Genomic DNA, 18,575 nt, shown 5'->3' on the forward strand with positions numbered 1-18,575 from the left:
ACTTGTCTTTCAGAAAAAAGATAGCAATGTCACGTGAAATATATGAAAACATGTTAAGATAGAGAACGTAGAGCGCATCTGTCAAATTCAAGGCCCGGCGGCCATATCTGGCCCGCCACACCATTTTATGTGGCCCGCGAAAGCAGCTCAAACATGTCACCTTCCATGATCCTTTCGAAAATGTCAACCAAAATTTTAAATTCTCATATGTAATAAATGAGAGATACATTCTAAGCATTTTCTTGTTCCCAACCCCCTCATGACAGCAACGTTTTAAATTACACCAGTGCAATGTCATATCAGAGTTTTTCTTGTGGAAAAACAGAACCAAAGCACTGAAAAAGTGTACGGTATAGCAAAGCAAAAGCATTGAAGAAAATATATATATACTGTGTGTGTGTATATATTTTTTTTTTCTCAGTTTTTAATAAATGCATTTGTTTGGGGGGGGGGGGGGTTGATACGGCCCAGCCTCACCCAGACCCTAGATCCAGCGGCCCCCAGGTAAATTGAGTTTGAGACCCCTGGTGTAACAACAATAACAATGTAACCGATCGACATGGCGCTTCTCTGAGCGCGGGGGGGGGGGGGCATTGCGGGAGTCTCATGATGTCACCGATAGTCTGCTCAACAAAGTACAGTGGACCACCACACGCTGCTCTGCTCCCATTGGGTTCCATCTTAAGGAAACATGGTATTCCCTTCGACTGTTATGCAGATGACTGCCAGATCTATGTCCCACTGAGCAAGAAAGACACCTTCTCATTAAGGCCACTCCTATCCTGTCTGGAATAAATCAAAACCTGGATGGCACAAAACATCTTGAAATTCAATGAAAAGAAGACAGAGGTGATATTGTTTGGTCCCAGTGGCCCCTGTACGTCCCATCCTGTAGACTTGGGCCCCCTGTCTCCTTATCTTAAGTCTACAGTCTCAAACTTGGGCCTTAAACTGGACAGTGATTTCAAACTTGATCGGCAAATTGGTACCGTTGTTAAATCCAGCTTCTTTCATCTTAGACAGCTGGCCAAAATAAAACCTCTCCTCTCACATGAACACTTTGAGACAGTAATTCATGCCTTTGTCACATCCCGGCTCGATTACTGCAATGCCCTTTACTTTGGAGTCCGGCAGTCCTCCATTAAGCGCCTTCGGCTGGTCCAGAATGCCGCTGCTCGCCTCTTGACTGCTACTCGTAAGAGGGAGCACATAACTCCTACTCTGGCATCCCTTCACTGGCTCCCCATACATTTTAGAGTTATTTTCAAGATCCTCTTATTTGTTTTCAAATCTCTGAATAATCTCGCGCCACCTTACCTCTCTGAGTTCATCCGCCCCTACACACCTGCCCGCCGCCTCAGGTCTGTGGACCAGACCTTATTAGAAGTACCAAGAACTAAACTGAGGCTCAGAGGGGATCGAGCCTTTTCTGTTGCTGGTCCCTCTCTCTGGAATGACCTCCCACTGAACATTCGGCAAGCCTCCTCGCTGCCCATCTTCAAAACCCTCCTCAAAACTCACTTGTATTCTTTGGCATTCGACTCAGCATGACTTAGATTTGTTCTTGGTTTTTCTGTTTGGTGCTTTCTACCACCTTTATTATCGATTTGTCTTACTGTTTATTGTGCATGTTAAATTGCTCCATGTACAGCACTTTGTATGCAGCGATGGCTGTTTGAAAGTGCTCTCTCTATAAATACAGTTGACTTGACTTGACTTGCTCTCACCCCTCCCCCCCAAGAGTTTAAAAAAAAAATTTGGGAAAAGGTTTTGGCTTTCCAACATGCAGCATCTTTGAGACTTTTTCGACATGTCCACCAAATGACGGGTTGACGGCGGGCCAATTTTGAAAACCAATTTGAAAAATCCAAATTCCCCAATTCTTGCACAGTGTGTTCTTTTAGTCCGTTTGGTTACTTGGGATTTCTTGACCGCGCTTTCAAATCTCTTGACCTAATTTGTTTGTCAATGCTCTGAATGATGTCAAGCCTTACCTTGCGTATGAAATGCGGCGTCCAAACAAAGCTGCGTTGCTTGGCGGCCTTTTTGCCGTACAAAATGGCTGCATGCAAGCAAGATGGGCGCACGTGTCTCTTTCTGATCGACACGTGTCGATTGTTGTCAAGGGCTCCCATTTTTTTCCCTCTTCCTGTCCAGGCCCCTTTTGTGTGGAATTCGCCACTTGACTTGAACACTCTTCAACTTCATACGATGCGTGATTCATTTCTTGTTTTTTTTTTAAATTTTGTAGTACACACCACTTACCCGATTTCTGGTCTTCTAATACGCGCACAGTATGTGATATTTAGAATTCCCTCTGCCACAAATATTCTACACACACGCACTCCCACACCCATCCTTATATAGCTATACATTTTTTGTTGTTGTTCCATGTTGTGTTATCAATGAAATGAAAACCAGCTTGTGTTTTGGGGGCCTCCTGCGGCATTGCTGGAAGAGCTTGATGGCGGACCAGCTGAAAGGCATTGCCTCCAATCAGAACTCCCGAGCGGTTGTTTTGACGGCTTTGAAAGCACAACTGGAACCTTTTTGAGCATCGCACAAGCCAAGCAGGGACTTGCTCATAATGCCCCGTGTCACGAGGTAAAGGTGTTCTTTGTACCTTTTTTCTTTGCACATTTTGAAGCTATCCACAGTTGTTGTTGTTTTGGGGGTGTTGTGAATCTGATCCGCAGGCTCCTCTTGCTCTTTGTGTCGGTCGGTGTGGCTGTCGTGTCATCCATCACACGCTCGCCTTCTGCACGAGGTGAGCCCAAAAAGCAGATTGCGCAGGAAGTAGAACAATATTTTCTAAAAATGTCAACCACAATAACATTACAGAACATCTGCCGCTGTCCTTAGTTGTGTTCTTTTCTTCTTTTAATCAATGTGCATATTGATAACTCAAAATATTTTAAAAAAGGATACCCTTTGGGTCTTTTTTTTTTTTTAAACAAAGAATTTCTTAAAAATTCTCTTCCTTGATTTTCTAGTCAAAACATATGAAAGAACGTTGACGTCCGGGTGTAAAATCTGAGAAAAGTGAGAGTTTCAAAGTCCGCCATTGGTCCGATTTGAAATTGTCGCTTTTCATGTTGCTTTAATGACGCTCGTTGAATTGACCCCTTTTAAAACTAAGAACCTGAGCAAATAAATTTTTGGTCTTAAATTATAAACCAACTTGGTCCGAATTTGCTCATCCGATGGTGGCAAGCTGAGCCGAGAATGGTCATGACCTGAGCAACTCAGATTTTATTTTTCGTGGACAGCAAGAGGCAAAATGGCCACCCCCTGAGATGGGCTGGATTCGACGACTTAACTCGTATTCCACAAACGCAGTATTCATACTTTTGGGACTCCCTTAGTTTAGTGCCCCCGTATAACTGCACGTTTGTCTTTTGTACCTTTGTCTCCCAACTGATACCTTTTCAGGAATGAGAAGCGCTCTGTGGGCCATGGCTTCTGCCCTAAGAAGTAGTAGGCTTAGAAAATGAGAGCCTTAGTTGAGCAGAGGCCGCTTAAACGGTGTGCCGACTTGAATGCGATGGGTTGACTCAGAACGCCGTCAAATCGCCATTGATTAGAGGGTGTGCGCACTTATGCAACCACATTATTTCAGCAGTTTCTTTTGATATTTTTACGTTGCGTGGGTTTTTAGTCATTAATTGTGAAGAAAGACCGTTCTGAAATTGGCTTTCTTTTTAATGACAAAAATCATATACAGTATACAGGTATGTGTGTGTGTGCGTGTGTGTGACTGAAGATAAGAAAGCATTTCTTTACCCTCCCATTTCTTCTCACCCGTAGCCGGCCCAGTACGAGTCCTCGGTGCTGATGTTGCGAAGATGTCGTCGTATTCTGCGTCCAGCCAGTATCTGTCCCCCTCTTCCGGACGTCCATCGAGCCAGCTGCAGAACACGAAAGGGTTTTTTCCTTCCCGTCAAAGGGGCCGAGATTACGAGGCCATCTTGCCAGAGAGGAAGGGTCCCTCAAACGGCCTCCTCGCCAGGCAAGGAGACAACCTCGACCGATACCGAGTGGTCGTTCTGAAATCGGCTCCCGGACATCCCTTGCGTCGGAGCTCTGGACAGCCTGAAAAAGAAGAAGAAGCTCTGAGGTTTGCGGGGATGCCCGGTGGGGACGCTCCTCAAAGGCTTGCAAGAAGAAGAGATCACGCGGGAGGTCAATCAGCCTGGAAAACGTCGTCCGTCGTTTGGTCGAAGCCGGGCCGATACGCGAGCGGGAGCCGCGAGGACGCCGACGGGCCCACCGAAGCGTTCGCGCCCAGAAGGGCCAACGTGATTCAGCCCGGCGGGTTCCCGCCGAGGGCCGCGACCGCCTCGGCGGAGAAGAACCCGGACGCCTCCCTTTTCCAACACGGTCCTCAGCCGGAAAAACCGACGTGGTCCCTCGCCGATGACGGAAGGCGAGCGACGAAGTCGTTTCTCGTCAAGTCTTCTTTCCTCAGGCGGGAAGATTTGGGGAAACCTTGGCGTTCGCCGTCGGTGTCCGAGCTTGAGGAGTTTGAAAGGATTCCAAAGTACGGCAGGACGGTGTCGGCCGAGGAGAAAGAGCGCGCGGTCCACCTGCCGCGAAACGCCGGTCGCTATCCAGCCACCTGGAGAGAGCGGTTTCCACCGCACTCGGCAGCTCAAAGTTACAGAGAGAAACTTTGGGTGGATGCCGTGGCCCCTCCTGCGCCTGCAACCGACACGGTGGGGGCCACCACAAGCAGAAGGCCCGTGCGCTCGACGCCCTGGCAACGCGCCGGCAGGTTACTGGCATCAAAAAGATCCAAGTGGCTGGCCTCCAAGGCCTTTGCCGGCGTCTCTCCGACCGGCAGGGGAAAAAGCTACGGGCTGAAAATGGCAAACGCATACCCCCCCCTCTCGTCCAAATACACTTTCGGCCAGAGAAAAGTTGAACGGCGGACCACGGCTGCTCCGTCCGCCGTTGGATTTCCGCCCCCGCAAAACTTGGAGCGCAGGCTGCCGAAACGGCCGTCGCATCGGCTCGAGGGCGCCAATGCTGCAGCCCGACCATCAAAGGGGTCTGCCGCTCGGCAGGTTTTCCGAGCTCTTGACCGGAACGCGCTTCGGTTTGCGAGTACCAGTCCAATTCCAGAAACGTTCGCAACCGCGCGGAACGAAAGGCGCACGGCGACGGCTCGCGACGTCTCGGGAGGCGCCGGGCGCAGGCTCTTTGGCACGTCCGGCAGCAGCACGGTGCGAGGCGGCCGCGTGCACGCCGCCCTCCGCGGGGGGCCCGAGACCGTCGCCGGGAACTCGCCCATCGTCCGGCGGCCCCAAGGTGAGCCGGCGGGAAAGGCCACCGCCCCTCCCACCGCTGCGGCTTTACCAAACTTGACAAAATCAGGAGTCGGGTTCTCCGGTTCTGGAGTCCCCTCCTTGCCCACAAGCCCCGAGACGACTCTCCAAAGTCAGAAAAACACTCCAAGAGATGAGGAATCCAGCGCAAGTGAGGTGTTTGACGACGGGACGGACGAGACTCTCCAGGAAGATTTGTTGGAACTAAATTACCTCCGAATTTCCATGGGGAATGTCTCTTTCAAGTCCATTTAGGTTCAGGTCGGGACAAGTTGGATTATTTGTTACGAAATGAAACCAAAAATAAAAAAAGTGAAAACAAGTCCGCCTGTAGTAGTTTTGTCACTGCAACTCTCTTCCAAGCAGTCTGCAAAAGTACGATGAGTCAAGAATCCCGACGCCCGTTGGGATTGTCCAGGCCAACAATGAAAGAGACGCAAAGCTCGTTCACCATTTCCTCATTCACCATTTCCTCCATCCATTCTCGATACACTGGAAATAAATACAAGAGTTGGATGAAGTCCACCTCTCAAATTGGAGACTTTTAAATCCGCGTTTGGGGTTGGGCTTTGGTCAAATTGCGGCTTTCGCGCATCTCACCACACAAATGCGAGTTTGAGGGAACCACAAGTACAAGCGATACTGGAAGTGAAAAAGAAGACTCCGACAATCGCTTGAAAGCAAACAACAGCTTCCTTTCTTGTGCCAACTCGCAGTATTGCCATGAATATCAATAATGTCGATTTGGAACTTTTTCCAAATGAGTGCGTCCATTATTTTTATTTTTGTCCCCAGTCTGCGCTTCTATTCACTCGGGTCGCAGGTGTGCACTTGCATTTTAAAGCTAACTTTGGGTGACTGTTCTCCTTTTTTTTCCGTCCGCTTCCCGAGAGAAATTGATAATGAATTCTTCCCGCAATTCAAGTTGAGAACAAAGACTGTGGAGTATCCCCCCCCCCCCCGCCCCCCATGCAGGCAGCAGCGACCGCGGGTGCTGACACAGATTTTCCGTCTCCTCTTCTGCACTCCCGTCAAGACTCGAGCATGCTGGTGAAATAACAACAGGATGGAAAAAATGATTTGCTTGCGTGTACAACTTTTGTTCTTTTTCTTGACATAAAACAGAGGAAGCGGTCGTGACGTATCACACCTCAAAGAGACTATTTTGGGAGTTGCGCTGACAACAACGATGTCACTTTTTTTGTTTCACCCTTAAACCACGCAGTAGGCTGGCCCTGCTGCAATATTTCGCGAAGTTGAGCACTCAAAAGAAAGAATTGGGGCCAGCAGAAGTGCCTTGTCGAGGCTTCCCTGTCCACTAGAGGGCGCTAGTTACCCGTCGCAAACATCGCTTGGCTTGGCCGAGGCGTGAATGGGGCTTGAAGGCTCGTTTGTCGACGCGAGCCCCGCAATTGGCTGGCGACCGATTCGAGGTTGAGCCCGCTTACTGCCCGAAGGCGGCCGGGACAGTCTCCAGCACGCCTGCGACCCTCGTGGGGAGAAGAAGTGGCTCGCTCACATGGCGGATGGATGAATGGCTGGAATTGAGGGGTCATGTCCAACCGATGTTACAATGATGCCAGGGTCCGTGGGAACCCTCTCGCTCCCACTCCCGCCAAGAGCTCTACAAGATAAGATAACTTTTATTAGTCCCACAACGTAAGTCAGCCACCGCCGTTGTCCCGGCAACATCTTAGCATCTAAAACCGGTAGCTAATTGTGACCGTGGCCGCTGCAGATCCCGTCAAGTCTTTTTGTTTCTCAATCCATTCAATATGTTGGAAGAAAAAAAAAGTGTAAAGACTGAGAAGGATTTGCTCGTGAATTGTTGAGATGGAACGCTGGAGTTATTGAGCTACCTAGCAACGTATTCCGTCTTCCAGTCAATACGTGAGCCCCTCACTCAGCGTTGGCATCGAGTACACTTTCCACCGTGTGCCTCTTTTAAGTCAAGCCGAACAAACGTCAAGACTTGTCTTTGAGTCAAATGACGGGCATCGGGTCCACGCCGAACTGAGATGGGAGGCCCCTTTTCACATACCGTGACCCCGCCGGCCTCGCTAGCTCCACCTAACATACCAACGCTTGTCGCCAGCTCCTTCAAGCGAGGGGCCTCACCGTGGCCGAGAATGTGAGGGGACCTGCCAGTCAAACGCATTGTAGCCTACGTCGGATTAACACCACCCCAGCCCCCGCCACCAAAGCCCCTCGCCACCCTGTGCAGCGAGGAAAGAGGAGGGCTCCGCTTTCCCAGAGAGCTGAACTTGATGACTGGGAGCAATGTTTGCACCGGGATGCCTCGAGCCCGGGCGTTTGCTTTGCACCTTCTTTCCATGTGCGTCAACTACTTCCTGCGTGCTTTTGGTGTCCTCTCGCAAGCCCCCGACCCATTGCCCCCATCCCACCATCCGAAGTAAAGGCAATTCTGCAGCATGTGCCGACGCTTTTCAGGGAGCTTTCCGTCAAGGCATGAGGCCGGGGCACGCCCGCCCTCTTTCCTTCAACTCACTTTTCTTTCAAACTGATCGTTTTCCACACAGCCGATGACTAAAAACAAAGCCGTCAAAATGACAACTCGGAAGATTGCGTGGGGTGCAAAAGGAAGATGGAGAAAGGCCTTTTGTTTTGCCGAGTCAAAGACGGGGATGGCGGTGGGGAAGAAAATGCATTTGTGGTGAGGGAGGAGGGGAGAAGATTGCTCAACAACAAGCCAACCGTTTGCAGTTTTGGGCCACGGTTGCGCATTTCAATTCACTTTCTTGAGTCGGAAAGGAAGATGCGCAGTCGGGAAAAAAGTGAGGAGGATTAGCACCGGTGGCGCGCAGGCTTCTCGCAGGAAGTTACTCAAAGGTGCAAATCCAGAATTGAATCCAAATCGGCCACCTTCCTGTTCACGTTTGGCTTCCGACTTTTTTTTTGTGTGTGTTTCTTGTCTCACCATCGACGCATCCACCAAATGTTGCCTCCGTTGGCAAAAGCGCTGCGGTGGGCTCGTTGTTTGAAACCTTGCGAGTCCCTTTAACCCCCGGTAGAAGCCAAAATGAGGGTGTATCTACCTCGGTCAAGGATGACGCCTCGTATTGATGTCCAAAAAAACGTTTACTCGTGGAACACCGTGAAAACGAAAACACATTTCAAACAACATCAACATTACAATATCTTTAACACGACATGAAATAAATAAACAGAAAATGACATACCTTGTGCACCTTGGTAAACCGAAAGTAGATCACGTAGCCCACACGGTATCGTAGCTCTGTCTCAAGTTGTCTTCTCGATCTTTCTCTCTCATTCCTCGCTAGCCACGTCACGTGACCCGGAAGTGATTCTTAACAAAACATTCCAAATAACGTATTAAGAGGATTTAAAGAAAAAAACAAATATGAAAGTTCACATAGAAATATAAAGTACTTTTACAAAACAACAAGCCTAAATAAATGGTATTTTCGTCGTCATGGCAACCAACGACTCAATATTGGCGCCAGTTCCAGAAGGCCTTCCTTTTCTCTTTCAGGTATGGCTCACTGAAGCTTTTTTGTTCGCCCACAACTGCCAAATTTTGCGTCGGTTGATCAAAGTGCTACCGCGGTCTACTTGTTTCCAACTTTTTCCATGGAATTCGTCTGCGCCAACCATCGCTTTCAACCATCATGAGCGCCTTCCTTTTGAATTTCAGCTCCGGATGTTTTTGTGCATCCTGTCGCCATGGACGCATCCAACCAAATTTCACGTTGAAGAATAAAACTGCTGCTGCGTGCTGTTTTTTTTTTCCCATGGAATTCGCCCCCCCCCCCCAAAAAAAATGTCTGCCTTCAAGCCAAATGGCCAACTTCCTGTTCAAGTTGAGGCCCGGCCGGGCCTTTGCAACTTTTTCGCGTGTCTTATCATGATCGGCAAGGCCGCGAAATTCCCCTCCTCGGCGATGGGAACAAGTCGCTATTTCCTCACGCGTACATGCAGTCAGCTTCCCGTCCTCTGCGCTCGGCAGGAAGTCATCAAGACAGAAAGACTTCCTGTGGCCTCGCCGGCGCGGGTCGACTGCCGATGTAACGAGCCTTCAAAGCGGCCCGCTCAAAGAAACGGAGCCACGACAGAGAGAGCCGCCCCTTGCGCCGTGCACGCTTTCACTCTTTCACATATACAAAAAGAAGGGAGACCGTTCGGTCTGTGACAATAGTAGGGGGATCTCCCTCCTGGCATCCGGCGGAAAAGTGCTTGCTAGAGTTCTTCTGCTCAGGCTCGTTGATAATATATCTGAAGATGTGCTTCCAGAGAGTCAGTGTGGATTTAGGAAGGACCGTGGCACTGTTGACATGATCTTTGTGGCTCGCCAACTGCAGGAAAAATGCATAGAGCAGCATCGAGGTCTTGCCATGGTGTTCATCGACCTGGCAAAGGCCTTTGATACTGTGAATAGGCCCCTCCTGTGGGAGGTTTTACAAAAGTTTGGGTGCCCACCTACGTTTTTGGCAGTGGTGAAGGAGCTCCACGAAGGTGCTATGGCTCGTGTCCTTGGATCTGGAGAGAAATCTGACCCCTTCCCAGTTTGCTCTGGTGTTCGACAGGGATGTGTCATTGCACCGGTTGTGTTTAACTTATTCCTCGCAGCCATACTAACAGTGGCCCGGCGAAACATTGGCCCGGAGGACGGAATCACTATGAACTACAGACTGGACGGCAATTTATTCAATTTGCGACGCCTGAAGGCTCGAACTAAAATATCACAAGACTCCATGGTGGAATTGCTGTATGCGTATGATGCAGCTATTGTTGGGGCCAACACCATAAATCTACAGAACAATCTCTCTGCCATAGAGGAAGCTTATACCAGAGCTGGCCTAACAATAAATGTCAACAAGACTGAAGCGATGTACAGTGGCCAGGAGGGTGATGATGCTCCCACCTTCCTTGTACGAAATGAACCACTGAAAAACGTACCGAGTTTCGTATACCTCGGCTCAGTGTTGAACACTACTGGTGATATAACTGGAGATGTTCATTGCCGGATTGGATTGGCCTCGTCTGCATTTGGCGGGCTGTCGCAGAGGGTCTTTCTCAACAAGAACTTGAGAATCAAAACCAAGGTTGCAGTCTATAAGGCCATCTGTCTCTCAATTCTACTTTACGCATCGGAAACCTGGGTTCTGTACAGAAAGCATCTGAAGCTGTTGGAGAGATTTCACATACAATGTCTACAGCGCATCCTTGGGCTGAAATGGTGGGATAAGGTGACCCATATTGAAATACGCAGGCGTGCCGGTGTCGAGCCCATGGAGACTATGCTGGTGAGGAGGCAGCTGCGATGGGCGGGACATGTGAGAAGAATGCCGGAGAATAGACTTCCTCGACGTATGTTTTATGGTGAACTGGCCGGAGGCGGACGCAGGGCGGGGGGACAGAAGAAGAGATACAAGGATCTGCTGGCTGCCAACATGAGGGTCTGTAACATGGAGCCTCAACATTTTGAAGCACTCGCAGATAACAGGGATAATTGGAGGGATGCATGCGAGATGGGGGTAATCAATCATGTGGGGAGATAAAAGATGCAGCAAGAAGATGCCGAGAGCGCCGACACCGAGTGAGGACCCCGCCATCTGGACAGAGACGAATTAGACTTCGATGCGATGTCTGTGGCAGGACATGCGCGTCAAGAATTGGCCTCTACAGCCACCGCCGTACCCACCTGTGATTACTTCCTGAAGCAGGAAGTGATGTCATCGTCGGCCACGACGGACAGCATTAAGCAAGTAAGCAAGTAAGTAAGCACGCTTTCACTCCAGGGCACGGGTCCTAGAATCGGTTTCGTGGCGGGACGCATCCAGCTGGCGCTTGGCCCCCGGGCGGCCACTTCAAGTGTGAAAGCGCGTCATCGGCCTCGGTTGGTTCCGCAGAGAGGGAGCGGCGACGGAAGAGGCTCCGTCCTCTCGGGAGCTGCCGCGTCGTCTTCGGCGCATCTGGTCCGCAGATTGGAGGCACCGGGCGGGGAGCCGCCAGAGTTCAGGCGGGGCCGGGCCGTTTCAAGATTGGAAAACAAATCAGAGGATCTTCAAAAGAACCCTGAAAGGGAGCCCGTGAAGGGATGCCGGAGGAGGAGCGACGCGAGTGGGGGGGGGGGGGGGGGGTGTCGAGCGCGTGACAGTAATCCCGGCAAGATAGAACGAAGGCATGACTTACTGTCGGGAAAGGAAGACGGAAGAAGCCGGCATCAGTGTGACGCTCCGCTTTCAAATCGGATATCCGGTTTAAGTTCGAGACTGTCGCCAGGGGGGGGGGGGGGGGGGGAGTCGGCGGGATGGGATGTACCCTAAAAAGGAGCAGACACACCAAAAGCGTAGAACTGCCAACATTTTCCTTTGAACGCATTTGCAAAATACAAATACCAAAACCGCCCCCCCCCCCAATGTTTTCAGCGTTTGGCCGACATGATAGCAACACGCTCCAAAATGAGGTCAGTCAACATTGAGGAAAGGTGATGCTTCGATGATGATGATGTCAGCTGCGGGTGCTTTTTCTGCCACAATGCCACGAGGTATTTATTGTCTTGCCGCAGGCTCAAGTCAATACGGCTGCCAAATGTTCAATTTGCTTTGCAACTCTGAACGAAGGCGCAAGGAACCGAAAGGGGCCGTCCCCCTTTGTGAGGCTGAACCGAATTGAACGGGGCTAAAACACCCGCTAGCCCGAACGCATGGCCGAAAACCTTGGCGTTCAGGACGACCGAACGTGTTGCCAGTTTTTGGGCCCCGCCCATAAAGACACGCGACGAGCAGGTCGGTGCGGGAGGAGCCCTTTGAAATGCGAGCAGGGGAATTTGACATTTTTCCGGCTTTTCCTTTTGTTCCGAGGATGCGCGGCCCCGTATGAAGCGCAGAACTGTCGAATGACGTGACCCCCAAGACCAAGCGGCGCGTCACGTCCCCGTCAAAACTTTCCAATGGCTTCAGCGGCAATTTGCAAGAGTCTTGAAACGGTCCTTCCGCAAAAGCGGTGGAACATTTTTGGGCATGGCGCCGCACCGGCCGTCTGTCTTCTTGTACGGAAAGCGCAACAGCGACATGTCTTCCGTTCGGTAGAGCTCAACATCAAGAGTTTGTCTTCCCTTCTTGAGAAAGTGCCGCGGTGGTGCGATGCAGCTGCGAGTGGCCTTTACAACACAGCGAAACATGTTCGTGGAACAAGTCTGCCATTTTTTTTGTCTCGTCTTACATCATTTGCTGGTGCAGGCAAAGTTCTCATTTCTATTCATGTCTACAGTGGGTGGACAATCACGACGTGTTCAGGTCGGGTTACTCTGCCATCTGTGGACGAGCCAGTGACAGGCAGCTAATTGAGCTTTTGCTAAGTGAGAGTGTGGGGTGGGGGGGGCATATTATATGAGCATGTGGTCACCAGTTCATCGCAGGCGCCATGTAGCGAGCAAGCGTCCATTTTCTATCGTACTCGCACTGATTCGCGTTGCGGCCGAGTTTAGAGCAGGGAGGCCACGCGAGGCCGAGAGCCTTCCCCACGTGGTCCACGGTGTCGCTGAACCCCGCTTTCCTGTCGTCTTTCCGTTTGACGACGGAACGCGGGGTGAAGCCGAAGTACCCGGAGAAAAGCCACGCAGGCAAAGGGGAGGGTTGGACATTTGCACTGCCCTCAAGTGCATAAAATCCGGGCCGGCCAATGCACCCCCCCCCCCAAAAAAAAACCAACATGAAAGCAGCAGCCCAGTTCGACACAACAAAAGAGACCACGAGTCTTTGTTGTTTGGCAGGATTCTTTTAGTCGAGTTCTTTTGTTGTTTCTCAAGCAACAAACGGCAGCACTCGCACGTTCTTCCCACTTGGAAGAGACACGTACACGCAAACAAAGTGGATTTGAAGAATCAAGCAAAGAGCATCGAATGGGCGCGCTTGCCCAGGGCAGTTTGAACCAATCGAAGGACGCTCGTGCTCGAGGGCTTGCTTTGGGTTTTTTTTTTTTAGAGCAGGGCTGGGCAAATGTTCATTTTTCCAGGTGTCTGCGGCTCCTCTCTCAGCTCCTCAGTACAGCAGTTTGCGTTGGGATATCAGTTGCTTCAAGTGGAACAACACCGCTGTGTTTCCTGTCGCGCGATAGCATTGAGCTGTCGTAGCAAAACTAACGGAGCACTTTTATCGATTGATATTTTTTTTTTTTTTTAAGTCATCTTGGCCGCACACGGCTAAACTTTGCCCACCTCTGGTTTGGAGATCAGTTCGCAAACATTTCATACGTCCGCCTGCCGCGTCTGGGCCAAACGACTTTGGTAGCTGCTAATACAAACGGCAGATGCAAATCTGCTTCCAATGAAGTGCCGTTGAGAAACTTTGCAGACAAACGCATGAAGTCAATTTGCAACAATGACGGTGCCGGTCGCGCTTGCCCCGGGGACGCTCCCTTCACGCGTCGCTCAACTGGTCAAAGCGGAGCCTCGGGTCAAACGTCAAGTCAGGTCAACGGCGGCTTGATCTCCGCAGAAGCGTTCTTGCGCTCGCTTGCAAAAAGATCAAAGCTTCAAACAACGAAGGCCGCGTCGTGCGGGCAAACGCCTCCGGGCGAGTCTCCTCGTCAGCGCCACGGCCGACCATCGAGTCCCCCGCTACGTCCCTCGCGCGCCAAACCCACCACGTATACGCATCCCAGAGAGACCGCGTCCAGAAAAACGGCTCCAATAAAATAAAAAACAGATATGCGCTCAAGTGCCGGACGCGCCAATGAACAAATGAGATTGGAGAAATGAGCTAGCGGCTTAGCATTAGCACAGTTGTCAAAAACGGTTTTGCGGAGCCACGAATACGACACGATGAGCTGTCCTGAGAGGAAACACAGTTGGACAACTGTGAGGTGCCCCGTAGGTCAAAAAAACAACATTTACCTCTCTCTCTCACACGCACACACACATGCAGACAAAACCTCTCACACACCCCCAAAAATCTCTTATGCACCTCAAATATGTCATACACAGCAAAAAAAACAAACAAAAAAAAAACACGCACACTCAATCCCAGAAAAAAACCCCTCAAACTCTCACATGCACACAAAATACTCTCCGACACCACAAAAGCTCTCATCCCCTCAAGGATGCACGTTTGTGGTCTCGATGAACGTGGAAGAAATGGCGAGATCGGCGTTGTTTGTGTCCGACCGCAGAGTACATCAAGGTCAAAATGATTGGCAAACACCCGCCAAATCGAATTGGCCGACCAATGAATTGCTTCGGCTTGACCAAAAAAACTCTCACGTTGACACACGCGCACAGAAAAAAAAGACCCCCCCCCCCCAAAAAAAGAAAACCTCCCATCCTCACCAAAAAGTCACAAGAGAAATCCTCACGGGGCACACCAAAGTCACTGTCACAACACTCTCCTGCTAACCTTTCACACTCAGCAAAAACCTCTCCATCTCAGCCGTGCCTTTTTCTTTGGACTGACAGTTTTTTTGGGCTGGCTGTCTTTTTTACGCAGATGAGGAGTTTTTTTTTGTGAGTGTGAGAGGTTTTAGGTTGATTTTTTTGGGGGGGTGGTGGTGGGCGAGTGTGAGAGGTCTTTTGATGTGCGTGAGAGGCATTTAACCCTTTCATGCACCCTGACAAGAGAAGCCGTCCACCGTAGCGACCGCCGCTGGCCCCCCGAAAGGGGGGAAGTAGCTGAGAGATTTGCGCGTGAGAGGTAAAGGTGATTTTTGGCCTGTCAACAAATCATCCTGAGCTGCGTGCTACGCTGCGGCTTTTTGGGCTACTTGTTTCCGCATCCGGTTTTGGGAATATTCCTGCTGCGCGGATCTATCGCATGACAGATCAAACCAAAGCGAGACAGAGGAGTGAAAAGAGTTGAGGAGAAATATGAACGCGCGACCTCCGCTTGATTTTGCCGTTTGAAGTGCTCGCCACCGTTTCTAGGCAATTAAAAAAAAAAGATTCACTCACACATCGGAACACCGTGTCTAAAATATGAAAGAGGCACTTTTTTTTTCCTGAAGTTCCAAACTTGTCAAGATTTTCTTTTCCATCCTGAATTGTACTTTTTACAATTTGAGTTGCTGCGGTCGTGGGAGAGCTGACGTTCCTTTTTTTCTTTTGAACACTTCTCCGATTGGCTCCCAGTCACGGAATGAAAGCTATTTTTTGGAGAACGTCACTTGGCGCACATCCCCGTTGCTCTGCGCAACTGCCAGAAAAAAGAAAAAAGAAAAAGCAGTCTCTCTCCAGGGACGTGTCCAGTCCCCACAAAAAAAAAAAAAAAAAAGAAAAAAAAGCAGCAAGCGGAGATTTGAGATGTTGCGCCCAGATTGTTCCTCCAAGGACGCCGTTGCCATTAGCACTCTGCAAACACACAGAAAAGGGCTTGGTGAGAACACTTAAGAACGATGCAAAATAAAACAGTCAACACAGTGCCATCACGAGTTGCAGGTTTATGGTCCCGCCGTTTTGCAGCTTTTTTTTTTTCCAGTCAATAAGTGATTTTCACTCATTTCTTGTTGATATTGGATTGAATTGGACCGTCGGCCACCAGATGGCCGCACAGGCGGTTGAGACGTCAATGTGACAGAAGAACGAAAACAGGAAGCATTGCAGTCGAATGGAGCTTTGGTTGGAAATGATTGCAAGTCATCCACTGTCGTCTTGACAGAAAGCTCCAGGTTCATTTCATAATGGACGTCTTGGTGCAGGCCTATTGATGGATGCCATTGTTTATCGACAACACAGAGGAATGGGTACACCGCTATTCTGTCTTTCTTTCTCTCTCGTCTCTCACCCCCCCCCCCCCTCCTCAATATATTCTATGTGTTTTTAGTAGCGGTATTTGAAAGGTGTTCAAACCCCTGGCCAAAATAGTGGACCTTCTCAGTTGACATTTTGCGGCAGTGCATTTACATGACTAATACAGTCCATGTTAGAATTAGCCTGCCTGGACTCTGTTATTCTCATTTTGGTCACGACAAGTATTTTTGCTTCAAATAAGTTTGATAAGCACCGGCTGGGAAGACTAACACAGATATGAAGGACGAAATAAATACCCTCAGCGGTATATACAGAGCTACTGCTGGCCTATCAGGAAAATTATTCCGAGATCAAGACTGGATTATCCCATCTCGGAGAACACGGTGCTCCCAAACTACGTAAAGAGCGGCGATAAACACTGCGAGCAAACATTCGGCGGGAGGGGAAGAGCGAAGGCACCTGACGCTTGTTTGTTTTAACAATCAGGTCACCGCTGCTGCCGATGAGGGCGCAGCGCTCAAAGTCGAGCCGTCGGGTTAATGCCGCTCTGCACCCAAAACGTCAATCAATCCATCCATCGATCATTCAATCAATAATCGGCAAACAGTAATCCCACATCCAAACCGATCTCTCAATGTACACTCACAGTCACGCTTCGAGACCCACGTCCTGAAAGGGGCACTTTTTGAAGGCATAAAAAGCAGCTTCCTGACATTCAACAATTTGGAGCCAAAACTAAGGCGAGCTGAAAAACGGGACTTGCTGCCTTCACCGACTTTCGTCACATTTACAAAGCGGCACACAAAACAGCGGGCCGCCATCTAGCGGCCGACAGTGGAATTCAACAATTCGATACGATGATCCACTCCAGCAATCGGAAGGGTATTCAGGCATTGCTTGACTGCAGTGGGAACCTCCCACCAAAAGAGGGTGCTGTGAAACGGTCATGAATAGTTTCAATGCGGCGCGACAAGAAGTGACAGGCCGTCCTGACCGGAAATGGTTGCGTGGATGGGTGATGCGATGCCAGCGACGCTTTAGGGCAATGGATTTTTTTTTTAAACCACAGCCCTACTGATGTTAATGAACATTCTAATGAAGGAAAATAAGCCAAATATTCTTGGAAAAATGACACTGTCTGTATGTGCCCCAAAATGCTTGCGAACGGGCTGAAAAAAAAAAATGTCAAGGAAGGCCCCCCAATGGTCCCACTATGTCTACAAGTCAACAAAGCGAAGCATGCAAAAGGCATGGGGTGCAAGCGCTCCTCTGCGTCCAGTGACTCATGCGAAAAGGAGCCACGCCGCCGGCAGCCAAAACATCAAACGCACGAGAAACCCGACGATTTCCCGGCACCACTCGAATCCTCTAATTGCAGCTCCATATTGACGTCGCTCCCTCTCTCCCAACTGGTCTTCCTCCCGATGAGGCCAGTTATATTTAGCCGCCCCTCCCCCAGCACAAACGCCGCCAGAACGGCCTAAAACACGGTCCGGCTACCTCATTTTAGCCCCCGCTCCAAAACGACGGGCCGCTCTAGTGCGCCGCAATGACACACACATGCACACGGGACGGAGGCACAGAGGCTATATTTAGTCTCATAATGATGAGCCTTCTTCAATAGCGGACATGTGAAATTATCCAGGGCAAGACTGCGCCTTGCGTCGGTCCATTGGCCGAGCTTAACGCACTGACTCCTCGCACTCGCTAACCACTCGGTCCAAGAAAATTGAACGTGATAATCTTCACTTCCTTCAACGAGCATACTTTTTAGGAGTGACGGGCGAGTACCGATACCCGGTGTCGCTATCTGGCCGACAGCAGCCTTATTTTAAGGTTGTGTGTACTCCTTGGCGCCACATGGTGGCAGATTGACACACTGTCAACTGAACAGCATCCGACATGTGCAACTTGGTCTCAGCGAGTACTCGAGTCAACGCCGGTGGCGGTCCGAAAACAAACAAACAAAGAAAGGTGGAATTGAACAGTCCTTCTTTTGGATCAAGCGTGCCTTGTAGTGGCGAAGTCAGTGTGAAGCGGGTCGAGCGCTTTCCTACGTGGAAAAGCGCGATACGAGCCGAGGGCCACTTAGCGTTTGTATTCGGACCGGGCCTTTTCGAACAAAGACGTTTCTGCGTCAGAATTTTTAAATTAGACTTGCACATGTGGGCAGAAGGAGCTAACAGACAGCAGGAGCAGCCCTGTTGCCAGAAAAATGGAGACTCCCTGTTTTTTGGGCTTTTTTTTGTTTTTTTAATTTGCAGAGGCTTCATTTCACCATCAAGTTGACGCGCAACAGCGTCTGTGTTTGTATGTGTTGCTGCTCCGTGCAGGTTCAAGCAGCAGTGGTTCAAAGGCTTAAGATTCTCACGACATCTATGCTAAGTTCCGTTAGCCTGTCTATAGCGTTCTGAATGATACGTCAACATGAAGCTAGCATACTTTGTCGAATGAAATCACAGGGTTTGGTTGAGATTTTTGGCGTTTATTTCCAAGTATGCGCCTCATTGTCTTTTGCGTCAGTT

The 18,575-nt window shown here is 49.9% G+C and overlaps 2 protein-coding genes and 1 long non-coding RNA gene across 4 annotated transcripts in view; 1 reads left to right on the forward strand and 2 right to left on the reverse strand.

The window, feature by feature from the left end:
• The first annotated feature begins 636 nt into the window (after window positions 1-636).
• On the forward strand, window positions 637-5,617 carry LOC147209471 (uncharacterized). Its single transcript, XM_086105435.1, has 3 exons — window positions 637-2,604; window positions 2,697-2,767; window positions 3,808-5,617. The coding sequence occupies exons 1-3, from the start codon at window positions 2,588-2,590 to the stop codon at window positions 5,580-5,582; spliced, it is 1,863 nt and encodes a 620-aa protein (XP_085961561.1). The 5' UTR covers window positions 637-2,587; the 3' UTR covers window positions 5,583-5,617.
• Window positions 3,954-9,066, reverse strand: LOC147209472 (uncharacterized). Of its 2 annotated transcripts, none has more exons than XR_015100234.1 (3): window positions 8,528-9,066; window positions 6,847-6,951; window positions 3,954-4,092 (listed from the first exon to the last, which is right to left on the reverse strand). It is a non-coding gene; the product is annotated as an uncharacterized LOC147209472 (long non-coding RNA). The 2 variants fall into 2 exon arrangements; XR_015100235.1 differs by lacking the exon at window positions 3,954-4,092 and adding an exon at window positions 6,299-6,374.
• Window positions 9,067-13,068: 4,002 nt separating this feature from the next.
• The window catches only part of LOC147209473 (insulin receptor substrate 1-B), a 30,298-nt gene continuing 24,791 nt past the window's right edge, over window positions 13,069-18,575 (reverse strand). The window contains exon 4 of the mRNA XM_086105436.1: window positions 13,069-15,651. Coding sequence (XP_085961562.1) covers window positions 15,644-15,651 — 8 coding nt within the window. The 3' untranslated portion in view covers window positions 13,069-15,643. The remainder of the gene's footprint in view (window positions 15,652-18,575) is intronic.

Source organism: Hippocampus guttulatus, chromosome 2 (assembly GCF_054856545.1).
Source record: "Hippocampus guttulatus isolate MCC_2025c chromosome 2, RoL_Hgut_1.0, whole genome shotgun sequence".
Classification (NCBI taxonomy): domain Eukaryota; kingdom Metazoa; phylum Chordata; class Actinopteri; order Syngnathiformes; family Syngnathidae; genus Hippocampus; species Hippocampus guttulatus.

Coding starts and splice junctions, on each gene's coding strand:
- LOC147209471 (XM_086105435.1), top strand. Junction 2,768..3,807: donor ACGCTCGCCTTCTGCACGAG/GTGAGCCCAAAA, acceptor TCTCACCCGTAG/CCGGCCCAGTACGAGTCCTC.